General features: G+C 44.1%; 1 protein-coding gene across 1 annotated transcript in view; it reads right to left on the bottom strand.

Moving 5' to 3' along the window:
* Positions 1–1591: 1591 nt before the first annotated feature.
* SHISA6 (shisa family member 6) overlaps positions 1592–23195 on the bottom strand; it is a gene marked incomplete at both ends in the record, with an annotated part of 374071 nt that continues 352467 nt past the window's right edge. The window contains 2 exons of the mRNA XM_081318319.1: positions 1592–2145; positions 4923–5075. Coding sequence (XP_081174445.1) covers positions 1592–2145; positions 4923–5075 — 707 coding nt within the window. The remainder of the gene's footprint in view (positions 2146–4922; positions 5076–23195) is intronic.

The following is a 23195-nucleotide window of genomic DNA, read 5'->3' as shown; positions in this document are numbered from 1 at the left end:
AAGAATCTCTGTCCAGAGAAAGACACATCTCTCAGGAACCTTTAATCAATGTGCCTGTTTGGACTGTGAAGCTCTGTGGAATCCCCTTTGATGCAAGATGTCCAGGTGCTACTGTGCAAACCTGGCAATACTTCTGTAATATGAGGATACAAGAACATAATGGCACAAAGCAACATTTTAGAGATTCACACAGACCTTCAAGCTCTTTTAGGGGTAGAGCCCAGGGCCAGATAGGAACATTAGGGATTAGTCTCTAGGAATATGTTCATTAGAATATCTCTTCCAACTGTACAAAATCCAACAAATGCTGGATCTATAAACATTTATTTGAAAGACTTTACAGACACCCAGTGTCTAATTACCACTGTATAATGGCTGTATAATATGCCAAATTGGTACTTGAGATGCTTGAGCATCTCACTTGATGGATGGGATTAAGACAGAGAAAAAAACTGGCAGTTCAAAGATAACATTTGGCTATGAGAAGGCTTTAGGATGACTATTCTTTTCAAGAAAATGTGTAAAACAAGGAACTCCCAAGAACAGTTGGATAAAAGTTGTAGTCTGGCAAGAAACCAAGCCAAAATGGAGTTGTCATTATATGTTCATAGAATGCTAGTTGAGCTATACCAACTCCATACATCTTACTGGATCTCTCTCAGAAGCAACTGTATCCTGGACATAAAAATGATACACTGCCCAGTGAAAATGGGTGATTTGACTTGATAATAGAGAGAATAATTTCTATATATAGATACATTAGAATGTTGGAAATTTAGAGTTGAAATGAAAAGGGGGATGGTGGCAAACACTCTTAACATAATTGTGCTTGTAATCAAACCCTTTTCACACCTTCTTGCATCTAGGACTGTTTATCTCTAGGCACTGGAGTAGTTTCTGCTATTTGTTTATTTATTTTATCTACTGCAATCACGATTCTCCTGGATTTATGTACTGTATACTTGGCAATGATACATAAAATTAAGTGATTTCTTAACCACTTTTCTTGAATTTTGTTAAGCTAGTTAATATTGTTTGCCACTACAATTTCTCTCCAAATCAGGAAGAATTATGCTCACATGGAAATGCACTATCTTCTAACAGGTGGACTAAATACAGTTAGAACAGAACTCAGCAAAGACACCTGTTGGACACTCTTGGTAAGATGCAGCACCTAGCAAGCACTGTAATATAACAGATTTTCACTCTGCCAGAAAGAAACCTGAACTAATACCATATTCTGCTAATTTTGCAAGATTGTTTGTCATAATGGTTGTAAAAGTAATAGCCTGACTTAGTAAACATGAAAGAATTGGTGTTAGTGAGCCTGTGAAAGAAGCCATCACTAGCATGGCTTTCTTTGACAGAAACTGAGCATGTCACAAAACTTCATGTATATAATTTCTCCTTATTCAGGTTTTCTTCTTCCCGTTTTTTGTCAATAACATGAAAATGAATGTTCAAAACAATACCGACAGGACTGTTGGAAGAGTCTGTCTTAGAGGTTATCTTGGCCATAAGGCCGCTGCAGTATACGGCACTGAACCATCTGGTCCACATGAATTATCTACAAGGAACACAGTGTCTCTGATCAAACAGTCACCTCTGTCTTGCTGGCTGTGCGGTAATGGTGATGGTATCCTGGGATATAGTGCAGCTGCTCCACTGTGTTGTGTCGCCGGGAGGCAAATGCTTGGCGTTTGGCTGAGGTTTGGTTCATACTCAAGGTGTTGTACAAGTTATTTGAGGCACTGGGATGGGAGTGCATCTTAGTCATCCGGTAGCGATCCAAGACAGGTGTTGAAACAAATACATCAGAGTGGGACAAAGCTCGTGACATGGACTGCTCTCCAAAGCCTGAGTGTTCTGGAGAAAGCAGAGGGTCTTGGGAATGAAGACGTTCGGTAGACAACAGCTGTTCATCTGAGAGGATCTGCTCATAAGACATACTGAAGTCCTCAGGCATGATTCTCTCTGGGGACAACACCCGGTCTTGGGACATGGCCCGCATTACACGGCGTGGCCGCTCCCGTTGGTTGACTTGTTTCTGGGATAACTGGATGACATTGAGAGGGAGGGTCCCCCTTGCTGCTAAGTCTGGAAGGTGCCTCTTTCGAGAGTAATATTCCTCTGCTTCCTTGTCAGCTAGATGGAGAAGAGAAATTGAAAGATTAAATAAAGAGCTGGAAATAGAGGTGAAAGTAAAAAAAAGGGGGTACTGTGCCTTGTTTTTCCAGAATAATCAATATATGAAATAGGTGTAAAGGCAATAAGCAAAAGCACTGCCACACTGGCAGTGGCTAGTTGTAGACTACACCCTTTCATATGAATTGATGTCCAATCAATATGGACAATGCTGCACTTGGTACTCATGCACCAAAGGGGCCAGATCTTGCTAAATTTGCACTCTCAAGATGTGTTGAGCCTGCAACTCTACCTTCTAGAATGGTGAAGTAAAGCGGTGCATTGGATTATGAAGCAAAGGTGTCTCTGAAAAATTATAACTGAATCAAAGCATCCTTTTGAAATAGCACTGCTATAATAAAAACTACAAAGACTACAAAGTAGAAAACAAAACTCTTCTGGTTGTTTTATATCTTGTTTTTATTTTACTCTTTTGTTGGGAGAAACCCAGAGTTGGGTAAGGCCAGGTAGCATTCAAATAGAATAGAATAGAATAGAATAGAATAGAATAGAATGAATGAATGAATGAATGAATGAATGAATGAATGAATGAATGAATGAATGAATGATGAACCTGAAGAAAGTATATATCTTAAAGCCTGGAACTTCAACTAAGGGTGCTGGCAGATATTATCCTTCTTACCTTCTACGCATCAGATTTTTTGCACTGCTTAGATCAAGCCAGGAATAAAAGGCTACATAAAAGACCCAGGGATGACATTTTCAGTGTACTATTGTTGGAACATCCTCCTATATTCCCCGTTTGCAAGGTTGATTGTTGAATTTTATACAAGACAGTTGCAAATTTAACAGAAGGATATTTGCATTTGTTATGTCTGGCAAGTCATTTTGACAAGCAAACAAGCATACACCCACATTCTCTGTCAATATTCTTTGTCTGGAGGAAATGCCATCAACCAAACCAGATGCCAACCCCAATACTTGTATATCCTTGCTTTTCCTGCAATGTGACTTTTTTTAAATGTATGTTTTCTTCATTAAAATTAGTTTCATAAATTTACTTACTAATCACATTTACTTACTAATCACATTTACATGGTTGGCCATTTGATGGAAAGTGACCCGGGCGGCATACAATTTTAGCTTTATGATAGAAAATCTTTCTAAATACAGATTTCCCCCCGTCTTTTCAATATTGTCTGCTTTGGGGGGTTTAATCTTTATCTTTAGAAATTGTTTTTCTATATTTTTTTCTTACAGCAAGAGAAACAAAGAACTGGAAAAGAGAGACAGTGTTAGAACTAATTGTATTTAATGTGATTGTTCAAGAAGGAAGAGTTTCTGATCTTTTTGGCTGAGTTTTGATTTTCTCTGTTGTAATGTATCCCACTGTAATAAAACTAGGCCATAAAAGTTCTATAGGAAAACAAATGGGAGTCTTGGTCTGTTGTATCATCAACAAGGGGAATAACTAAAAGCTTTAACATGCTAGGTAGAAACAATCTACTGTTGGAATGAATGTCTCAATTTCAATTTGGCAAAAGCAGTGGCAAATTCTTTCCATTATTAAAATTCAGGCAGAGATATTTGCAACCCCTCTGAATTGTCCCAATGCCTTCTATCCTGTGAGGAAATGATGATTTTAAAATTGTGGCTATCAATGAAGGGGCAAAAGTCATAGAAATCGTTACCAGGTTAGATCCATAGTGATTATTTTGTTGGATTTAATTTAACTTGCTAAATTTCTCAAGAAAATTATAAAAGGGGCTCACAAGCATTTAAAAAAAAGAAGAGGAGGAAATGGCTTTCTTGAGGATGGAGACAGTAGATAAATTGTATAACTAACTTGAACATTTCTCTCTTTCTCCACACCCCCTGTATTGTTTTTATATCCAAAAGAAGAAAAGGCATCTTCCATCATATAAGTTGGCAAAACTAGCCTAGCAAAACTGCAAAGGTAATTTCTTTTTCTCTGTATCTCTATTTCCCTCCCTGGTTCTTTTCCTGCTTTCTTATCAAGGAGGCAGCCTCTTTCTTTATCCCTCACATAAGCTGTGCCCTGCAACACGTTCAAGAACCTAACCAGCTTAGCACCTGTGTATGTTTGTGAATGCCACATCTTAAATCTTATGCCTTGAAGACTTGGACTTTTCTCCTTCTTTGCTGTAGCAAGGAGATTTAATGCTACATCTTTATTTTCTGCTGAACTCTGTGTATGGTCCATTAAAGTGAATCACTTCTTTAAATCTCCTGCTTTTTCTTCTTCTTTTGAACTCTCTCTCTTCATCTTCTGTCACTCAATTGAAGACTCTCACAAGTGTCATAAATTAGGAGTCCCTTTGTATTGTTTTGCACTAGCCTCAGATATATATTTTTCGCAGCTACAGTTTCCATCGACAATCAACTGGCTATTTACTTGATTGCTCTCAAAATCGTGGATCTCAAGTATTATTTAATAAATTGTATTTTTGTTATTGATAATAGTCTATTTTTTGGTCTTCTAAAACGTATAAACCTACTTAATAACCTGTGGTGTTAAGATCGTCCTGAATTGGTGCAGTGTGATTTAATGAGTATGAAAAAGAGGCTATTGAGGCAAGAGCTGGTGTGATAGAAAAGATTTCTCTATTACAGGAAGAAAGAATGAAACACAGCCACAGCACAAAGATGCTTATAGTGCTGCATTCCCTCCATCACTTTTCTTTCTCAAAGCAAAACAAAAACAAAAACAAAAAAATCACCCACAGCAAGTAGTAAATTAATGAAATGAAACCTACTTAATTTCTTCAGAGAAGAATATTTACTTGGATTAGTCTTAATTGCAGACTCATACGATGGAGGGAGGTGTGAGAGGTTCTGGAAAGATCTGGAGAAGGACAAATCATAGGGCTCTGTAGCAGAGGTGAGGATACTGTTCATCCGTGGTTTTTCTGCAACGAAAGGAGAAACAAAGGAAGCTATAAGAATAGCAGTGCCCTTAGATTCGATGATTCAGTTGCACCCATTCACTTGTCTAGTTCTGTGTAATGAAGTAATTCAAGCTGATGCTACCCAAGCTGCAAATAAAGCTCTGTTGGGCTTTGTTTCTTCAGTCCATTGCAATGGTTAATGAAGGCATAGTACATTGATTCATGCCCCATAGAAGCCTTGCCCTTTGCCAAATGAAAGCTAAGAAGACAGGTCTCTTGTTAGGAGTGAACAAGTATAAATGAAGTAGCTATTGAATGTCCATTTTTGTTTGAGAGATGAGCATGAACAAGCCCACCTGGCATCCCGGTGTGCCCTACGGACAAGATGCTTTTGAGTTTACTATCTGTACAAACTGCACGATTCCAATGATAGGCAGATAATTAGACCCCACCCAACCTTTAAATATACCCACACTATACACATTATTTCTGGTTATGTCTGGCTCACACTGGAAGATGAATGCAATTTCAAAATCGTTTTCAAAATATTCTGCAAGCATAATAATCCATAACAAGGAAAGGTTTTCAGCTCGTTTAAGCCCAACCACCTTCTTCTGTGAATTCTATGCAATTAAGGACTCAGCTTGCAATTTGATATCCCAGCTACCTGAAGGCCATATTTTTGTTCCAACTGTTGTTCACCTGAAGGCAGTTCTTCCCAACTGGATTCCCTCCAGCTCCACTGGACTTTGGGGCCATTCTAGTGAAGAATTAAAGGAGCTTGTTTTCCATTCCAAAACATACGGCACGGATTTGGAAAGGGAAGATTTCCCCAATGAATCAGCAATGGTGCTGTCAGATGAATTGATTCTCATGCCAGAAGAAACTTTCTGCTTCATCTCTTCTTCAGTTGCATTTTCACACTGTGCGTTATTCTAACTTTTGAGAATTAGGAGCAATCAAACCTGCCTCCCTAATTTTAAATGCTTAGACAAATGGTTTTTCATTACTCATTCTAGCGGATGTATTTTTTTTTTTAAATTATCGCTTGTAATTATGGAGATAATGATGATGATAATATCTAAAGAGAGCCCTTAGGTGTTTTCAATGCAGACCCAATGTAATTTTCTATTAGCATTCATTGCAATTTTTCATCTTACAGTCAAGAGTTATTCTTAAAGTACAGAATATATAGGACGTATAGAACTTAGCATGGCCCATTGGTGAGAATTGCTGCTAAATACGAGAATTTCAATGGCTTACAGTAGAATCTCTGTATAGTTTACAAAGATGCTTAGAACTAAGAAAATCTGATAGGACAGCAGCCTTTGTAATCTAGATAGTTGAAAAAGAAATTTAAGATATTGTTCTAACTTTCTCTCATACAATGGCAATTCTTCCCAGCTGGGTTCTCTGCAGTTCCATTAGACTTTAAATTTAGCTGGGAATTAAGAGAATAGTTTTCCATTGTAAATGCTATATATGTTAGTGTAAGGTATTGGAGCAGTAGGCGTGAGCTTAAATGGACTCCAGAAGATGGTAGAGGACAGGAAGGCCTGGAGGAACGTTGTCCATAGGGTCGCGATGGGTCGGACACGACTTCGCAGCTAACAACAACAACAAGGTATTGGAATTTTACTTGAACTGTTTCACGTGTCTGTTTGAATGCAGCTTAAAGTTGCTCAATTGGTGTGTCTATGTAATGGTCACTGACTTGCCAGACAAGCTGTCTCCAAGAAGATCATTGGAGGATTTGGGGCGGGAATTGGTTCCTTCAAACCTATTGATCGCCACCTAGTGGCCAACCGTATAAGTAGCTGCACAGAAGCCTCTGTTTCAGTTCTGTTCCTGTTTACCTCAATAAAGCAATGTCCTGGTTACAACCTCTCGTCTCGCTTACTGCCTCTGAAGAACTCACTACACAACACTGGCGACGAAGGTGGGATTCTGCTTCTTCGGAAGAGCTGAAAGTCACTAGGGGGTGAGGCCAGCAAAGCGCCTGGCAGGGACCACATTCTCCCCCCCTCGGTTGGCCTAGCAAGCCATGCTAGCAACTACACCACCCTGCAGACCAGTCCCAGGGCCTACAGAAGAAGCAGGATGAGGCAACGAGAGGCATGAGCCGCAAAGACTTCCCTATGATGGCGAAAGTTGGAAAGCTTGAGGAATTTGATGTTACTCACTCAGAGAGATGGTCATCCTACATCTCAAGAGTAGAAAACTACCTCCGCGCCAACCAAGTCACCGAAGATGGCCTGAAGGCCTCAACACTCCTCTGTGTCTGTGGGTCTGCAACATTTGACATCGCGGAGAACTTAGTCGCACCAGCGCAGCTGGAGTCCATTACTTATGCAGACCTGAAGAAATGGCTCGGCAACCATTTCCAGCCCAAGCTGTTGATGATTGCATGGAGGCATGCCTTCGAACAACGAGTTCAACAACCGGGAAAGATGGCCATGGAATTCATCGTGGTGTTGAGGCAAGCTTCATGCCTGTGGCAATTTTTGGACTTGGAAGAAAGGCTTCAAGACCGACTCATCCGTGGACTAAGGAGCAGAGAGCTGCAACAGAAACCTTTTTGCAAAAGAGACTCTCTTGTTCCAGGAAGCCTTAAAAGAAGTCATGGCGGACAAAGCCACCGGCAGAGCCATGAAGGCCTTGCAGCCTGCCAAAAGCACTCCTCACGAGGAAGCTGTCCACAAGGATGTGAACTTCCAGAAGACGCCGACTTCGACCAGAAAGTTGACAAGATCCAATGGCATTATGACAAGGAACTGAAGCCCCCTTACAAGGCAGTTCCTTTCTCTTGGTGTTTGAGCTGTGGCAGCCGCCACCAACGAGTGGACTGCCGGTTCCAGACAGCTACGTCAGGCCTGTGGGAAGACCGCCCACATTGCATCAGTCTGTAGAGGTCATCAGAAGGACCACCAATCGGACAATCCGATCAGGAGAAGTACTGGGTGCATAGAGTAGAGTTTTGCTCCAGCCGTCAGAGCATTTGCCGTATGGGAGCTCACCGGCCCCTTAAGCCCAAACTTCGGCTTCAAGTCGAGTTGCAAGGCGTTCCTTGCAGGATGGAACTGGACACTGGTTCAGCTGTATCCATCATTTCCCTGGAGACTTTTCATGTGGAACCGCAGCAAGAGGTGGGCCAAGCTTAGGCCATCCAACATCATCCTGACTGACTTCCAGAATTCCTGAGTAGCCGTCAAAGGCGAGACCACCTTGGCTGTCAAGTACAAGGGGTTTTCGGGGGCCCTAGATGTGATTGTGGTGGAGGGCCAGAGAACGAGCTTAATAGGCTTGATTGGTTTGATGCTCTGGGCATTCAAGTAACCGGAATCCACCAGACGCAAGCGGCGTACTTGGCATCAGTATGCGAGGAGTTCGCGGATGTTTTTGACACAAGCCTGGGAGAGTACAAGGGCCCTCCGATAGCCTTTAAACTTGATCCTGCCATAATGTCTATTAGGATCAAACCCCATAGAGTGCCATTTGCACTAAAACACAAAATTGATGCAGAGCTGGACAAGCTAGTCAGTCAGGGGGTACTACAGCCCGTAGATGGGGGTGAATGGGAAACCCCAATTGTCACACCACTTAAGGCCAACGGGGAGGTCATAATTTGCGCTGATTACAAGTGCACCATAAATAGGGCACTTAAGCAGCATGCGTACCTGGTGCCAGTTGTTAGTCACATCTTGGCATCACTGCAAGGGGGTACCATGTTTGCTAAGTTAGATTTGGCACAGGCCTATCAGCAGTTACCTGTGGATGAGGCCACAGCAGCTGCACAAACAATTGTGACACACAGGGGGGCTTTTAAAGTCAAAAGCCTTCAATTTGGGGTTAGCGTAGCCCCAGGAATTTTCCAAGGAGTTATGAAGCATATGCTCAAGGGCATTCCAGGAGTTTGCCCCTATTTCGACGATGTGCTCATCGCTGGTGAGCCCACTGAGGTGCTTGCAAGGAGGCTCAAAGCCATCCTTCAATGGTTCCACGAAGCGGGACTTAAATTGAAAAGAAACAAATGTAACATTGGGGTCCCTTCCACTGAGTTCCTGGGATTCCGTATTGATGCTGAAGGTATCCTCTGTGCCGACTCCAAGCTGAAGGCAATTCAGCTGGCACCAAGCCCCAGGTCCAAAGGAGAGCTTCAGGCATTCCTTGCTCTCTTTAATTTTTACCATGCATTCCTTCCTAACAAGGCCACAGTGGCAGAGCCATTACACTGGCTCTTAGACAAAAATACCCCATGGAAGTGGACCAAGGTTCACAAAATCAGTTTTAAGGTAGTAAAATCACTACTGTCCTCCAATTCAGTGCTTACACACTTTAATGAAACAGTGTCTTTATGCATTGCATGTGACGCATCCCCTTATGGGGTGTGGGCTGTTCTAAGCCATTTGTCAAGTAATGGGACTCAAGTCCCCATTGCCTATTATTCAAGGACATTGTCGTCAGCTGAGTGCAATTACACTCAGATTGACAAAGAGGCCTTGGCCATTGTGGCCGGGGTGAAGAAATTCCATGATTACTTGTATGGCAGGGAATTCATGGTCTTCACTGACCACAAGCCACTGTTGGGGCTAGGCAGACACCTCAAATATTTTCCCCTAGAATGTTAAGATGGTTTATTTTTATATCAGCCTACAGCTACAGGGTGGTTCACAATCCCAGCAAAGACATGGGCCACGCAGACGACCTTAGCAGGTTGCCATTGCCACAGGTAGAGCCAGATCTAGCTCCAGCAGCTCGCATTTTGTCAGTTCAGGATTTGCCTGAATTTCCCCTCCATCCTGGGGGTGTGGCTGCAGAAACCGCTGCAGACAAGGTTTTAAGCAGGGTCTTGTCATGGATTCACACTGGGTAGCTTGAAAATAGCCCTGGACCAGAGGTCCAGAGCTACTTCTCATGTAGACACGAGCTTTCAGCTCACAAAGGCTGCATCTTATGGGGGAGCATGGTCCCCAGTTCATTAAGGCACCATGTGCTTCAGTCTTTGCATGAGGGCCATCTGGGCATAGTCCAGATGAAGGCAATGGCACGGAGCTACCTATGGTGGCCAGGGTTAGATAAGGCTATTGAGGCCCAAGTCCATGGGTGTTACATGTGTCAACAGTCCAGACCAGAAATGCCACATGCTCCTGTCCACAGATTGGAGGAAACTCATACACCGTGATGAAGGATTCACACAGACTTTGCTGGGCCTTTTCAGGGACAGTTGTTTTTGATAGTGGTCGATAGCCACTCTAAATGGTTGGAAGTAATTCCTATTGCAACTATGACTACTGCTAGGACCATCCAGGTGCTTAGAAAGCTTTTTGCCACACACGGGCTACCGGACAACGTAGTCTCAGACTATGGGCCCCAGTTCACAGCGGCAGAGTTTCAAGCCTTCTTGAGGACTAACCTCATAAGGCATGCAACATTGGCTCCTTTTCACCCCTCGACTAATGGGCAGGCCGAACGCATGATGTCCACAACAAAAGACCTGAGATTGGCACCATAGGCTGGCTGATTTCTTGCTTTGCCAGCACCCTATGCCTTGCACAGCAATGGGCAAGAGCCCAGCAAAGCTTCACTGGGGAAGAAGGCTCATCACGAAACTGGACAGGTTGCATCCTGACCAGGTGGCAGCAGACACCTCACACCCAAAAGCTCCAAGGGGGTTGCAAGTGGGTGAAGGGGTGTGGGCATGTAACTATGGGCATGGGAACTTGTGGGTGCTGGGTAAAATTGCCAAATTTTGGGACCTCTTTCCCACGAGGTGGCTCTGGATGGGGGGAGGTGAGTCGTTCGCCGCCATATTGATCAGCTGTGGAAGCGTTTTGCAGAATGGCCACTAAGCAAGGACCTCATGGCAGGTCTGCAAATGGGCCCAGAAACCAGCAGCTAAGCAGGGCAGTTCACATGCTCTGAGGACCCAACCAGTCAGTACAACGGGGAGGTGGTTGTAGATGGACAAAGTCGAGGAGTGCAACATGGGTCTCCAGATGGGGAAAGTCAACCTGAACAAGGCAGCAACTGCACTGACTCTGCTTCTTCTTTGGACTTTGGTTTGGGCCAACCTGGAATGGCCAGCCAAAGAGACTCAAGTCAATCTGACTCTCGTGAACTTGTGAGCCCTGCTCTACCCAGCCCGATGGGTAAGCTGGTAGACCAGGGGTTGCCTGGGTCCCCCAGATGGTCTGCAAGGTTGCGCAGACCACCACCATATTTACAAGACTTTATTCTTAAATAATATTAATAATGTGTGTACATTCTAGGGGGGAGGGGTGTAATGTATTGGGATTTTACTTGAACTGTTTCACATGTCTGTTTGAATGCTGCTTAAGGTTGCTCAATTGGTGTCTCTGTGCAACAGTTATTGACTTGCCAGACAAGAAGATCATTGGAGGATTTGGGGCGGGAATTGGTTCCTTCAAACCTATTGGTCGCCACCTAGTGGCCAACCGTATAAGTAGCTGCACAGAAGCCTCTGTTTCAGTTCTGCTCCTGTTTACATCAATAAAGCAGTGTTCCTGTCCGCAACCTCTCATTTCGCTTACTGCCTCTGAAGAGCTCACTATACAATAGTTAGTTTATAACCTTTTGACAACCCACTCTGTTGAAAAAGCAATCCAAAGTCTTTTCCCACAATATTGCCTCTTCTTATGTGCCTAAGGGAAGATAGTTGATTGCATGGGTTAGCTGAGCACAAAAATGCTAAACACAGCAGCTCTTGACATTAATTCATCACGTGACTACATTTTTATTGTAGTTGTATAATTATCAATGTTATGAATCCTTTAACAATATTTGGAAAGGCTGCATCTCACCGGGCAGAGTACATATAATATTGTGCAGGTACATTATGTGGGGCTTCAGACTCAAGGTAGCTCCAAGTAATGAATTGTGGTGCCAGGACAGATTTCCTACCCTATACCTTGAAGAACAACTAAAGAGTTTGTTTAATACTGTATTCACATTCTTTTGCTTATATCAGATCATATGATCAAAGGCTAAATTTTAAATCAACTTTCAGCAGCTTAAACTAGAGGAGAAAATCTATCTGACAAGTCATAGCAATTCTAATACACATAAGAAATAAAGATTAAAAATAACAGTAGTTAAAATGGTGAAACCACAAGATACGGTATGGAGGGGGAGATCACCCTTGCATCTAATGTACCCCTGGTCATATTCCCAGGCAAGAAATAACAACAAAGGTGAAAAAGCACAGCTTTTTAGGACACTGAGGGGCTAGAAATCAAGGAGAATATGATGCATAGAAGTGTATTCCTAAGATTACTGGAAGCCCTGCCCATCTGTGAATAGCTGAGGACTAAGCTAGCCAACTTAATTGGCAGAAGAACTGTGTTAAATAGATCTGGATCTCTACTGGATTGTGTCAAAGCCATTCCATAATCACTTCATCATAACATGGGCAATTCACATACACATGTAACAACCAGAAAAATTGTTAGCCTTCAAACATGCACCTCATATTCTTCAGATGCCAAATTATTGTGTTCTTGGATTCTGTTTTATAAATCATAATAATTGATGTTCTGTTTCCATGCATGGACATTTATGGAAGATACAACCACACCATTAAAGTTCAAAAGTCAGTAGTAAGGCATTTTATATCAGTGAGTATATTGTCACATAGTATAATATGCAGTGTAGGCATGGACACCAACCATACCACCAATTATCTGTTTGGAATTCATCCTATCAAGGATTAGAAATTATGTTGGTCATTTGTCAATTATTTTTTATGCAGCTAACCATTGTGAAAAAAATACCCATGGACAGAAATGCACATAGTTAGACATTGCATGTGGCATTGGAAGTATTTTTTTTGGCTTTGGTGAGATATCAGTTCAGTTTTTTGGTTGAGCATAACAAGTCCATTGTCCTGGACAAAGAAAACAATTGACTGAATAACAGATGAGACATTTCCGTACAACTGCAAATTTATATACAATTCTTTATGATTACTGGGAGAATGTTTCTTCTGTAATTAAACATGTAATGGAAGATTTAAATTGCTTTACTATAATTTGTATACAATTACACTGGGATACAATATTGAGCTCACTGTTATCTCACATCTGTTTTTACATACTGCTGCACATAATTTACACTGTGATGGTTAGGTGCCTAACGTAAGATGGAGACAAAAGAACTGTCTAAGCCAGGGCTTTTCAACCAGTGGTACGGGTACCACCTATGTGGTACATTGGCACCTAGCAGGTGGTACGTGACCATCCTAGAAAAGTGGTAGCAGGGGAGGGGAATAAGCTGAACCAGTGGCAGCATTGCACAAGCGTGAGCGAGAGATGGCTGGAGCTGCAGGGCTGTCAGGGCTCAACGGAAGCACCAGGATCAGCGCTTCTTCGGGGCTGTCAGGGCTCAGCGGGAACACCAGGATCAGTGTCAGGCTCCAGCTGGAGCTCAGGGCTGATCCTGGTGCTTCTGCTGAGCCCAGATCCTCTGAAATGTTGCAGCATCTCCATGGTCTTGTAATTTACATTCAGATGCTTGGCAACTGATTAATATTTATGACAGTCACAGTGTCTCAGAGTCATGTGAAGTGACCAAAACCTGCTGCAACCACCCAGCAAAGGGGGGGAAATAAAAACCAAACACCCTCTCACCCCACCCCTGCTGTCAATCCTCAACAGAAATGCTCACAACAATGAAAACCTCGGACAGGAAGAAGAGCGCCACTGGGCGGGCAGGCAGGTGTCTTGCTTGGCTGTGGCTTGGGGGGCACCTTTTTCAGTGCCATTGTAACTTCGAACAGTCACTAAGCGAACTGTTGTAAGTTGAGGACTATCTGAACTTCATCACTTTTTTTCCCTTTTTTTTTTGGTCATCAAGTTTTTGACACCTTGCTAGGTGACTGGTGGTACTCAGATATTGCCACATCCTAAAAGTGGTACAATGGGAGAAAAGGTTGAAAAGCCCTGGTTTAAGCAACCTAGAAGATTTGTTAAAAATGGAAAATCACAGGTGAAACTCGAAAAATTAGAATATCGTGCAAAAGTTCATTTATTTCAGTAATGCAACTTAAAAGGGGAAACTAATATATGAGATAGACTCATTACATGGAAAGCAAGATAGTTCAAGCCCTGATTTGTCATAATTGTGATGTTTATGGCGTACAGCTCATGAAAACCCCAAATCCACAATCCCAGAAAATTAGAATATTACATACAATCAATAAAACATGGAGTGTACATAGAACAATATCGGACCTCTGAAAAGTATAAGCATGCATATGTACTCAGTACTTGGTTTGGGCCCCTTTTGCAGCAATTACTGCCTCAATGAGGCATGGCATGGAAGCTATCAGCCTGTGGCACTGCTGAGGTGTTATGGAAGACCAGGATGCTTCAATAGCGGCCTTCAGCTCTTCTGCACTGTTCAGTCTCATGTCTCTCATCTTTCTCTTGGCAATGCCCCATAGATTCTCTATGGGGTTCAGGTCAGGCAAGTTTGCTGGCCAATCAAGCACAGTAATCCCATGGTCATTGAACCAGGTTTTGGTGCTTTTGGCAGTGTGGGCAGGTGCAAAGTCCTGCTGGAAAATGAAGTCAGCATCCCCATAAAGCTTGTCTGCGGAAGGAAGCATGAAGTGCTCCAAAATCTCCTGGTAGACGGCTGTGTTGACCCTGGACTTAATGAAGCACAGTGGACCAACACCAGCAGATGACATGGCTCCCCAAATCAACACAGACTGTGGAAACTTCACACTGGACTTCAAGCATCTTGCAGTGTGTGCCTCTCCATTCTTCCTCCAGACTCTGGGTCCTTGGTTTCCAAATGAGATGCAAAAGTTGCTCTCATCAGAAAAGAGGACTTTGGACCACTGAGCAACAGACCAGGTCTGTTTTTCTTTAGCCCAGGTAAGACGCTTCTGACGTTGTTTGTTTTTCAGGAGCGGCTTGACAAGAGGAATACGACATTTGAAGCCCATGTCCAGGATCCGTCTCTGTGTAGTGGCTCTTGATGCACTGACTCCAACCTCAGTCCACTTCTTGTGAAAGTCCCCAACACTTTTGAATGGCCTTTTCCTGACAATCCTCTCCAAGCTGCGGTCATCCCTGCTGCTTGTGCACCTTTTTCTTCCACACTTTTCCCTTCCACATAACTTTCTATTAATGTGCTTTGATACAGCACTTTGGGAACATCCAACTTCTTTTGCAATTACCTTTTGAGGCTTTCCCTCCTTATGGAGGGTGTCAATGATGGTTTTCTGCACAACTGTCAGGTCAGCAGTCTTCCCCATGATTGTGATTCCTACTAAACCAGACTGAGACACTACTGTATTTAAAGTCTCAGGAACCCTTTGCAGGTGTTATGGCTTAATTAGCTGATTACAGTGGGACACTTTGAGCCTAGAATATTGCACAATATTCTAATTTTCTGAGATTGTGGATTTGGGGGTTTTCATGAGCTGTACGCCATAATCATCATAATTATGACAAATCAGGGCTTGAACTATCTTGCTTTGCATGTAATGAGTCTATCTCATATATTAGTTTCCCCTTTTAAGTTGCATTACTGAAATAAATGAACTTTTGCACGATATTCTAATTTTTCGAGTTTCACCTGTAGCTTACTGCACATATGTATTCAAATCTGAGCCCTGGTTAAATTCTAGACCCATTTCTTATGAAACATAGCACATAATTTATTTCATTCTTCCTGCTTCTAATTTGTGCTTGGTTTGACTAATAATTTAATTTTAATTTAATTTAATTTATTAATATTTCTATACCGCCCTTCTCCCGAAGGACTCAGGGCGGTGTACAGGGCAAGAATAAAACACAAAGCTACAAAAATTAAAAAGTAATTAAATACATGCCCATAAAAAACAATAAATACATTAATAAAACCCCAATAAAATGATAGTAAAAACCCCACCAATCCCCCCTCAGGCCAGGCCGGCTTGTTCGAACAGGTATGTTTTCAGATCGCGGCGAAAGGAGCGAAGATCGGGCGCCGTCCGGAGCTCAACCGGTAACTGGTTCCATAGCTCCGGGGCGCCCACAGAGAAAGACCTCCCCCTGGGGGCCACCAATCTACATTCTCTGACCGGTGGCACCCTGAGGAGGCCCTCTCTGTGGGAACGCACAGGGCGGAGGGAAGTTGACGCCGGCAGCAGGTGTTCCCTGAGGTACTCCGGACCCCTGCCATGTAGGGCTTTAAACACCATGACTAGTACCTTTAATCTCACCCGGAAGATAACTGGCAACCAATGCAGCTCACGGAGCAGAGGTGTGACATGGGAGTATCGGGAAACTCCCAACACAACTCTCGCGGCTGCATTCTGTGCTAGTTGGAGCTTCCGGGTGGTCCTCAAGGGCAGCCCCATGTAGAGAGCGTTGCAGTAGTCTAGTCGAGAGGTCACGAGCGCGTGAGTGACTGTGCATAGACCATCCCGGCTTAGATAGGGCCACAACTGGCGCACCAGGCGAACCTGGGCGAAAGCCCCCCTAGTCACAGCTCCTATGTGGTCTTCCAGGGTGAGCCGTGAATCTAGGAGGACTCCCAAGTTGCGAGCCCTATCTACGGGGGGTAATGATTCGCCCTCCATAGAAAGAGATGGAATGTCCGAATAAACCCGGGATGAAGGTATGCAAAGCCACTCGGTCTTGTCGGGGTTGAGTTGAAGTCTGTTCCTCCCCATCCAGACCCGAACCGCCTCCAGGCAACGGGACATCACGGTGAGGGCATCACTGGGGTGGTTTGGGGTCGAAAAGAAAAGCTGGGTATCATCAGCATACTGATGATACCCAACTCCAAAACCACGAATGATCTCACCCAGCGGTTTCATATAGATGTTGAACAGGAGAGGCGAGAGGACCGACCCCTGAGGAACTCCACAAATGAGAGACCTCGCGGTCGACCTCTGCCCTCCTGCCAACACCGACTGCGAGCGTCCCTGGAGATAGGAGGAGAACCACTGTAAAACCGTGCCTCCCACTCCCAATCCCCCAAGACGCCGCAGCAAGATACCATGGTCGATGGTATCGAAAGCCGCTGAGAGGTCTAATAGGACCAGAACAGAGGAATGCCCCCTGTCCCGGGCCCTCCAGAGATCATTCACCAGCACGACCAATGCCATCTCCGTGCTGTACCCGGGCCTGAAACCCGATTGGTATGGGTCTAGATAATCCGCTTCATCCAGGACCAGAGGGAGCTGATGCGCCACCACACTCTCAACAACCTTCGCAAGAAAGCGAAGGTTGGAGACAGGACGAAAGTTGTTCAATACAGCTGGGTCTAAGGCAGGATTCTTGAGGAGAGGCCTCACCACCGCCTCTTTCAAGACGGCGGGGAAGCTACCCTCACTCAAAGAAGCCGATATAACTGCCTGGAACCAGCTGCGTGTCCTCTCCCGGGCTGCATAGACCAGCCAGGAAGGGCACGGGTCCAATAAACATGTGGTGGTGCTCAGCCTCCCCATGATCCTGTCCACTTCCTCCGGAGTCACAGAATCAAACTCCTCCCAGGTGATATCAACAAGACCACCCGTGTCCTGCTCGACAGACTCTGCCCAGTCAGAGTCCAGACCGATCCGAATCCGAGCGATTTTGTCCGACAGATGCTGGTTAAACTCCTCAGCACGACCCTGCAAGGGATCCTCCCTCACCTCCTGATTCAGGAGGGAGCGAGTCACCCTAAACAGGGCGGCCGGGCGATTATCTGCGGACGCGATAAGGGTGGCGAAGTGGTTAGACCTCGCCTCCCTTATCGCAGCGAGATAAGACCTAGTGTAGGTTCTTAGTCGCAATCGATCGGATTCGGATCGGCTGGATCTCCAACCGCTCTCTAGGCCCCGTCTCCGATGCTTCATCTCCCGGAGCTCCACGGAGAACCATGGGGCTCGACGGGATCTGCACCGGGTCAGGGGCCGCAGGGGTACAACTCGGTCAAGAGCCTCAGTGGCCGCCTTTTCCCAGGCTTCCACTAAGGCGTCTGCCGAGCTGTGAGCAAGGGAGGCAGGTGGGGACCCCAGCGCCGCCTGGAACCTCTGGGGATCCATTAAGCGTCTGGGGCGGTACCATTTGATAGGTTCCACACACCCACGGCGGGGGGTGGCAAAACGGAAGACCAGCCGCAGGAGATGATGATCGGTCCATGACAGGGGCATAACAATTGGGGAGCCCCCACCAAGATCATCTAACCACCATCCAGATAAGAAAACTAGGTCAAGGGTGTGGCCTCCCTCATGAGTCGGTCCCGAAATTACTTGCGTCAGGTCCATGGCCGTCATGGAAGCCATGAACTCCCGAGCCAACTCAGATGATCCTCCCAGAGATGGTAGATTGAAGTCCCCCAAAACTATAAGTTTCGGGAACTCAATCACCAACCCAGAGAGGACATCGAGAAGCTCAGGCAGGGCTGCTGCTGCGTGACTAGGCGAAAGGTACACCAGCAGCAAGCCCAACTGCGCACCAGGGCCGCATCTCAAGAAGAGAGACTCACACCCGACTATCTGGGGAACGGTGGCCTCCCGTGGACACAAGGTCTCCCTCATAACAACAGCCACTCCCCCACCCCTACCCTGAGCCCGAGGCCGGTGTAGCACCCGGAAACCTGGTGGGAAAAGATCAACCAGAGGAATACCGCCCTCTGGGCCCAACCAAGTTTCCGTGATGCAAGCCAGGTCCGCCTGCTCACCCTCGACCATGTCACGGACGAGAGGAGCTTTATTAACGACAGACCTGGCATTCAAGTACACCAGCCGGAGCTCAGGAGGCTGCACATCCTCACTCCCGGGACCTCGGGGCGGAGCCAGAGGGTCGGAGTGCCTCACCGCTTGTAAGCAGCGGAGAGACCTTCCCAGAGATCGATACGGCCCTCTGTTCCTACACCTGCTGCCATTCCCTAACGTCGTGGGAATAGGTAATCCCACGACTGGCCCTGGAGCCCCAGAAGCAACCGACCCCCACTCCTCCCCCCCGCGATCCGCCTCAGCACTGGCCTGAACAGAGGTTGTTGGACTGCCCCCCTCGTCCAAGCAACCAAAAGAAGTACCCTCCCTCCTCCCTAACCCCCGAAAAAATTTCGACAAAAAACAAACCAGGGGCCTCTTATTAGGTTTACGTCGGAGGCCCCTACCCGTGCCCAGCCATCTCTCAGGGTCCCAACAAGTGGGCCCTTCCTCGAGGTTGTACGCGGCTGGAATAAGATGTTGGGGTTCTAGTAAACCAATACCCAGTGAATTCCAGGAGCCTAAACCCTGCTCTTCCTGCTAAAATAGCCCCACTCAAGATCTTTCATTGCCTGAAACTGGATATTTTACTGTTTCTGGCCATATGGCTGTAATAAACTGATCTGATCTTTCACTGAAGGAATTTGTTGAATTTGTTCCTGTTCCTATCTGGAACCTAAATAAGCTTGCTACCTACTGCTAACACTACAAAATCTTGCTAACCTCTTTGGGTGGCAAGTCCTGCTTTCATCTACTACTATCCTTTATTAATTATGACACTGCCTGTTTTGTTTCACTGCTGTGTGCCATACTGGTTAGTTGCCATTGATCAGTTTTACCTCCCAAATACTTCAATCCACATCTAATAAACTGGTTCCATGGCAAAACAAGTCCTTCCAGGAAGCATTGATTCAACATAACACTGCAAACAGAAACTTTCTCAGTAGAGGAGGATGTCTCTTCAGCAGGGCTCCAGAAAGAAGTAACACTGCAAGTGATCTGCATTGGCATTACTGATAATCTAAAACCAGCGTATGTAAGTCAATAAAGGTAAAGTAAAGGTAAAGGTTCCCCCGCACATGCGTGCTAGTCGTTTCCGACTCTAGGGGCCGGTGCTCATCTCCGTTTCAAAGCCGAAGAGCCAGCACTTGTCCGAGGACGTCTCCGTGGTCATGTGGCCGGCATGACTAGACGCCAATGGCGCACGGAACGCTGTTACCTTCCCACCGTAGTGGTCCCTATTTTTCTACTTGCATTTTTACGTGCTTTCGAACTGCTAGGTTGGCAGAAGCTGGGACGAGTAACAGGCGCTCACTCTGTTACGCGGCACTCGGGATTCGACCCGCCAAACTGCCGACCTTCTGATCAACAAGCTCAGCGTCCTAACCCACTGAGCCACCGCGTCCCTTGTAAGTCAATACTGTAGTTTAAAACTTGATAAGAGTGATGGAGAGAGAACCCTGCTAAAATCGTAGATTCCAATTATGAAATGAGAGGAGTTGAGACAGCCCTCAGATTGATCACAACAAAGGAACATCTTGCCATTTGATCAGGGGAACATCAAGGCATGATATATTTTTTTACCATGAACAAGCTAATGCAGATAGGGAGGGCTGCATCTTCTAGTTTCAAGCCCAGATCCTTAAGCAGCTCCACTTGGAGGCCTTAATCAGCAGGGATGGACTGGAAAAGTCCTAAGACTCAGAAGACCCAAAGCAATTAACATAGACAGGGCTGGGCCAGTGGGTCTGTCTCAGTAGGCATCTTCCTGGGCTCATATCAACTATCACCAGAGAAATAGTGATTCTATCCCTGATATCATACTTTTCAGCGTCACCAGCAGGCATACTCTTGATCAAACAGTGAGCTATTGAGCAATGCATAGGCGAGTCCAAACTTGTCCCAAAGAAACTTAGTGCACAGCCAACAGAAATGTGCAAAGATATTTCTATTTGTAGACCTGTGATAAAAGAGGCCTGCCGAAACAGGATTCAAGTGCACTCCTTGGAACAGGCAAGAGCTACCAGAGAAGGAAAGATGAAGATTGTTAAGGCACTGGCAATTGTGACATTAAATGACCATCTTTTCTTCAGACACTGACTAGCAAATCATGTCATTAACCCAAAGTATGCAGAATGAAGCACCCCGCATTTTTAAAAAGAGTCTCGGTGATGAAATTAGAGCAGTTTTTCACTATTTGACTTGCTACGCGGTTAACTAGGAATGAAAATGAAACGAGGCTGCAAATGAAAAGTCACCTTGAAAGCGATTGCCCAGTATTTAGCAGCAGCACCAGAGAACAATTTGAAATGGCTCAAGGAGTTATCTCATGCATAATGTAGCTGAGAAACAAGGTCGATGTCTTGATAAGTTTCTTTCAGAAGGGACAATGCCTGCACTTGATTATGAAGCAACATAACGGTAGGCTTTAGTCTCAACAATCTTGTTCGATTATTTTAATGTACATGAAATACCCTCCTTCCTCCCCTTCTTTCTCACACTCCAATCTCTCTCCTGTGCACACAAATAGATGCCAGAATTATAACTGACATAGTCTCACTAGTACAATTAGTCCTTGACTTACAAAAGTTTATTTATTGACCATTCAAAGTTACAACATCATTGAAAAAATGACTTATGACTGTTTTTCATACTTACAATTGTTGCAGCATTCCCATGGTCATGTGATTAAAATTTGGATGCTTGGAAACTGTTCATATTTATGACAGTTTCAGTGTCCTGGAATGATGTGATCCCCTTTTGCAAACCTTCTGACAAGCAAAGTCAATGGGGAAGCCAGAGGCACTTAACAACCAGGTTACTAACTTAACAGATGCAGTGATTCATTTAAAACTGTGGCAAGAAAAGTCGTAAGATGGGTCAAAATCCACTTAACAACCTTCTCAATTAACAACATAAATTTGGGGCAAAATTGTGATCGTAAGTCGAGGATTACCGGCATTGTTTTAGCATGTAATTTCTAATTTGTAAAATAAAATTTTAAAGTTACGTGACTTGGTCCAATGTACAAAAGTTAATGCAATACAAGAAAGAAAGAGAGAAACTTTTATCAAAACATTTGCTGTCTTGTGTAAAAGTATTTATTGTACTTGTCTTTTAAACAAACAAATAAAAATAACTTTTGCTTTTGGAACATAAAGACTTTAACCCTAACCCTAAACATCAGGTAACAGTTGACTGTCCTTGGTTTGGACTCCCCCCTATTTATTTTGTGTTATCCTGATCTTTTAGAGCAGCAATTTAGCAACTTAGGACTTTTGGGATAGGGGTAGGGATAGGGACAGGGATAGCAGGGTTGGGGTTAGGGTTAAGGTGACTGATATGGTCCTCACCTCTATATCACCTTCCTAAGCAAACATGATTCACTGAGATCTCTATTGGGGATAGAATGCTGCTATGGTCAGCAAAATGTCAGCATTTCTACTTCTTCAGGATACCATCCACATTTCTTTTGAGTCAGTTCAGCCCTCAGTTATAGTCACCTTGGGCCTGCATTTCTCACCTGTTGGCCTAACCATGTCTGCTGATAGCTTCACTGCTGCACAACATTTGCACAGAAAGCTCTTTTAAGAATCTGAGCTATAAACCTCTAGCAGGGGTTCATCTAAACTACTCATTTTGATTCTGACTAGTAAAATCAAACCATACCTCTATTACAGTCGAAGACCAACACAAGGGGATGGGATACAGAGACTTAAAAAGCATGAAAGATATCTCAGAGTAAACATTATGTATAAAAGCTAAAATAATGTACAAACAAAAATCTAAAAAGAATCTAAAAGGAGGGGGTACAAGCAATAGGTGGGCATAGGGGAGCATGGCAAACTAAGTCTATCATAATACAGAGTTGCTGGATTGGATATTGACTATTTGAAAAGAGGGAATGGGGGAATTTGTTTAAATAGAAATAGAGCTATAAAAGGAAAGATTTAAATTGGACATAATAGATATAGTTTGCAATACTTAAGTTATTTTTGATAACAATGAGTTGCTATTTCCGGTGAGGTTTAGTGGGTTTTTAAAATTGGGACTGGATGATGGTGGCTATTTTTGTAATTTTTTTTCTTACTGGGATTGGACCTTGACTATTTGAAGAGAGAAAATGGGGATTTGTTTAAATAGAAGTGAAGATATAAATATAAAAGGAAGGATTCCAATTGGATATAATAGATACAGTTTGTAGTAATTACGTTGTTATTTTTGATAATCCTTACTAGACTTTTGCTGAATAATATGGAGAAATAGAAATGGGCTTATAGAGAATGGGATGAAGTTTGGAATGAAGAAGTGTTCAGGTGTATTTTAAGATATGTTAATGCTGTTACATTTGCTGGGGATGAAGGGGGAAGTTTGTTTTCTATAATTTACTTTTCTTTTTTCTTTCTTCACTTTTTAGATTTCTT

The sequence above is a fragment of the Vipera berus genome (genome assembly GCF_964194415.1).
Source record: "Vipera berus genome assembly, chromosome: 2".
NCBI classification, from domain to species: domain Eukaryota; kingdom Metazoa; phylum Chordata; class Lepidosauria; order Squamata; family Viperidae; genus Vipera; species Vipera berus.
The sequence above is the reverse complement of the archived record's forward strand: the minus strand, read 5'-3'. Positions and strand labels throughout refer to the sequence as shown.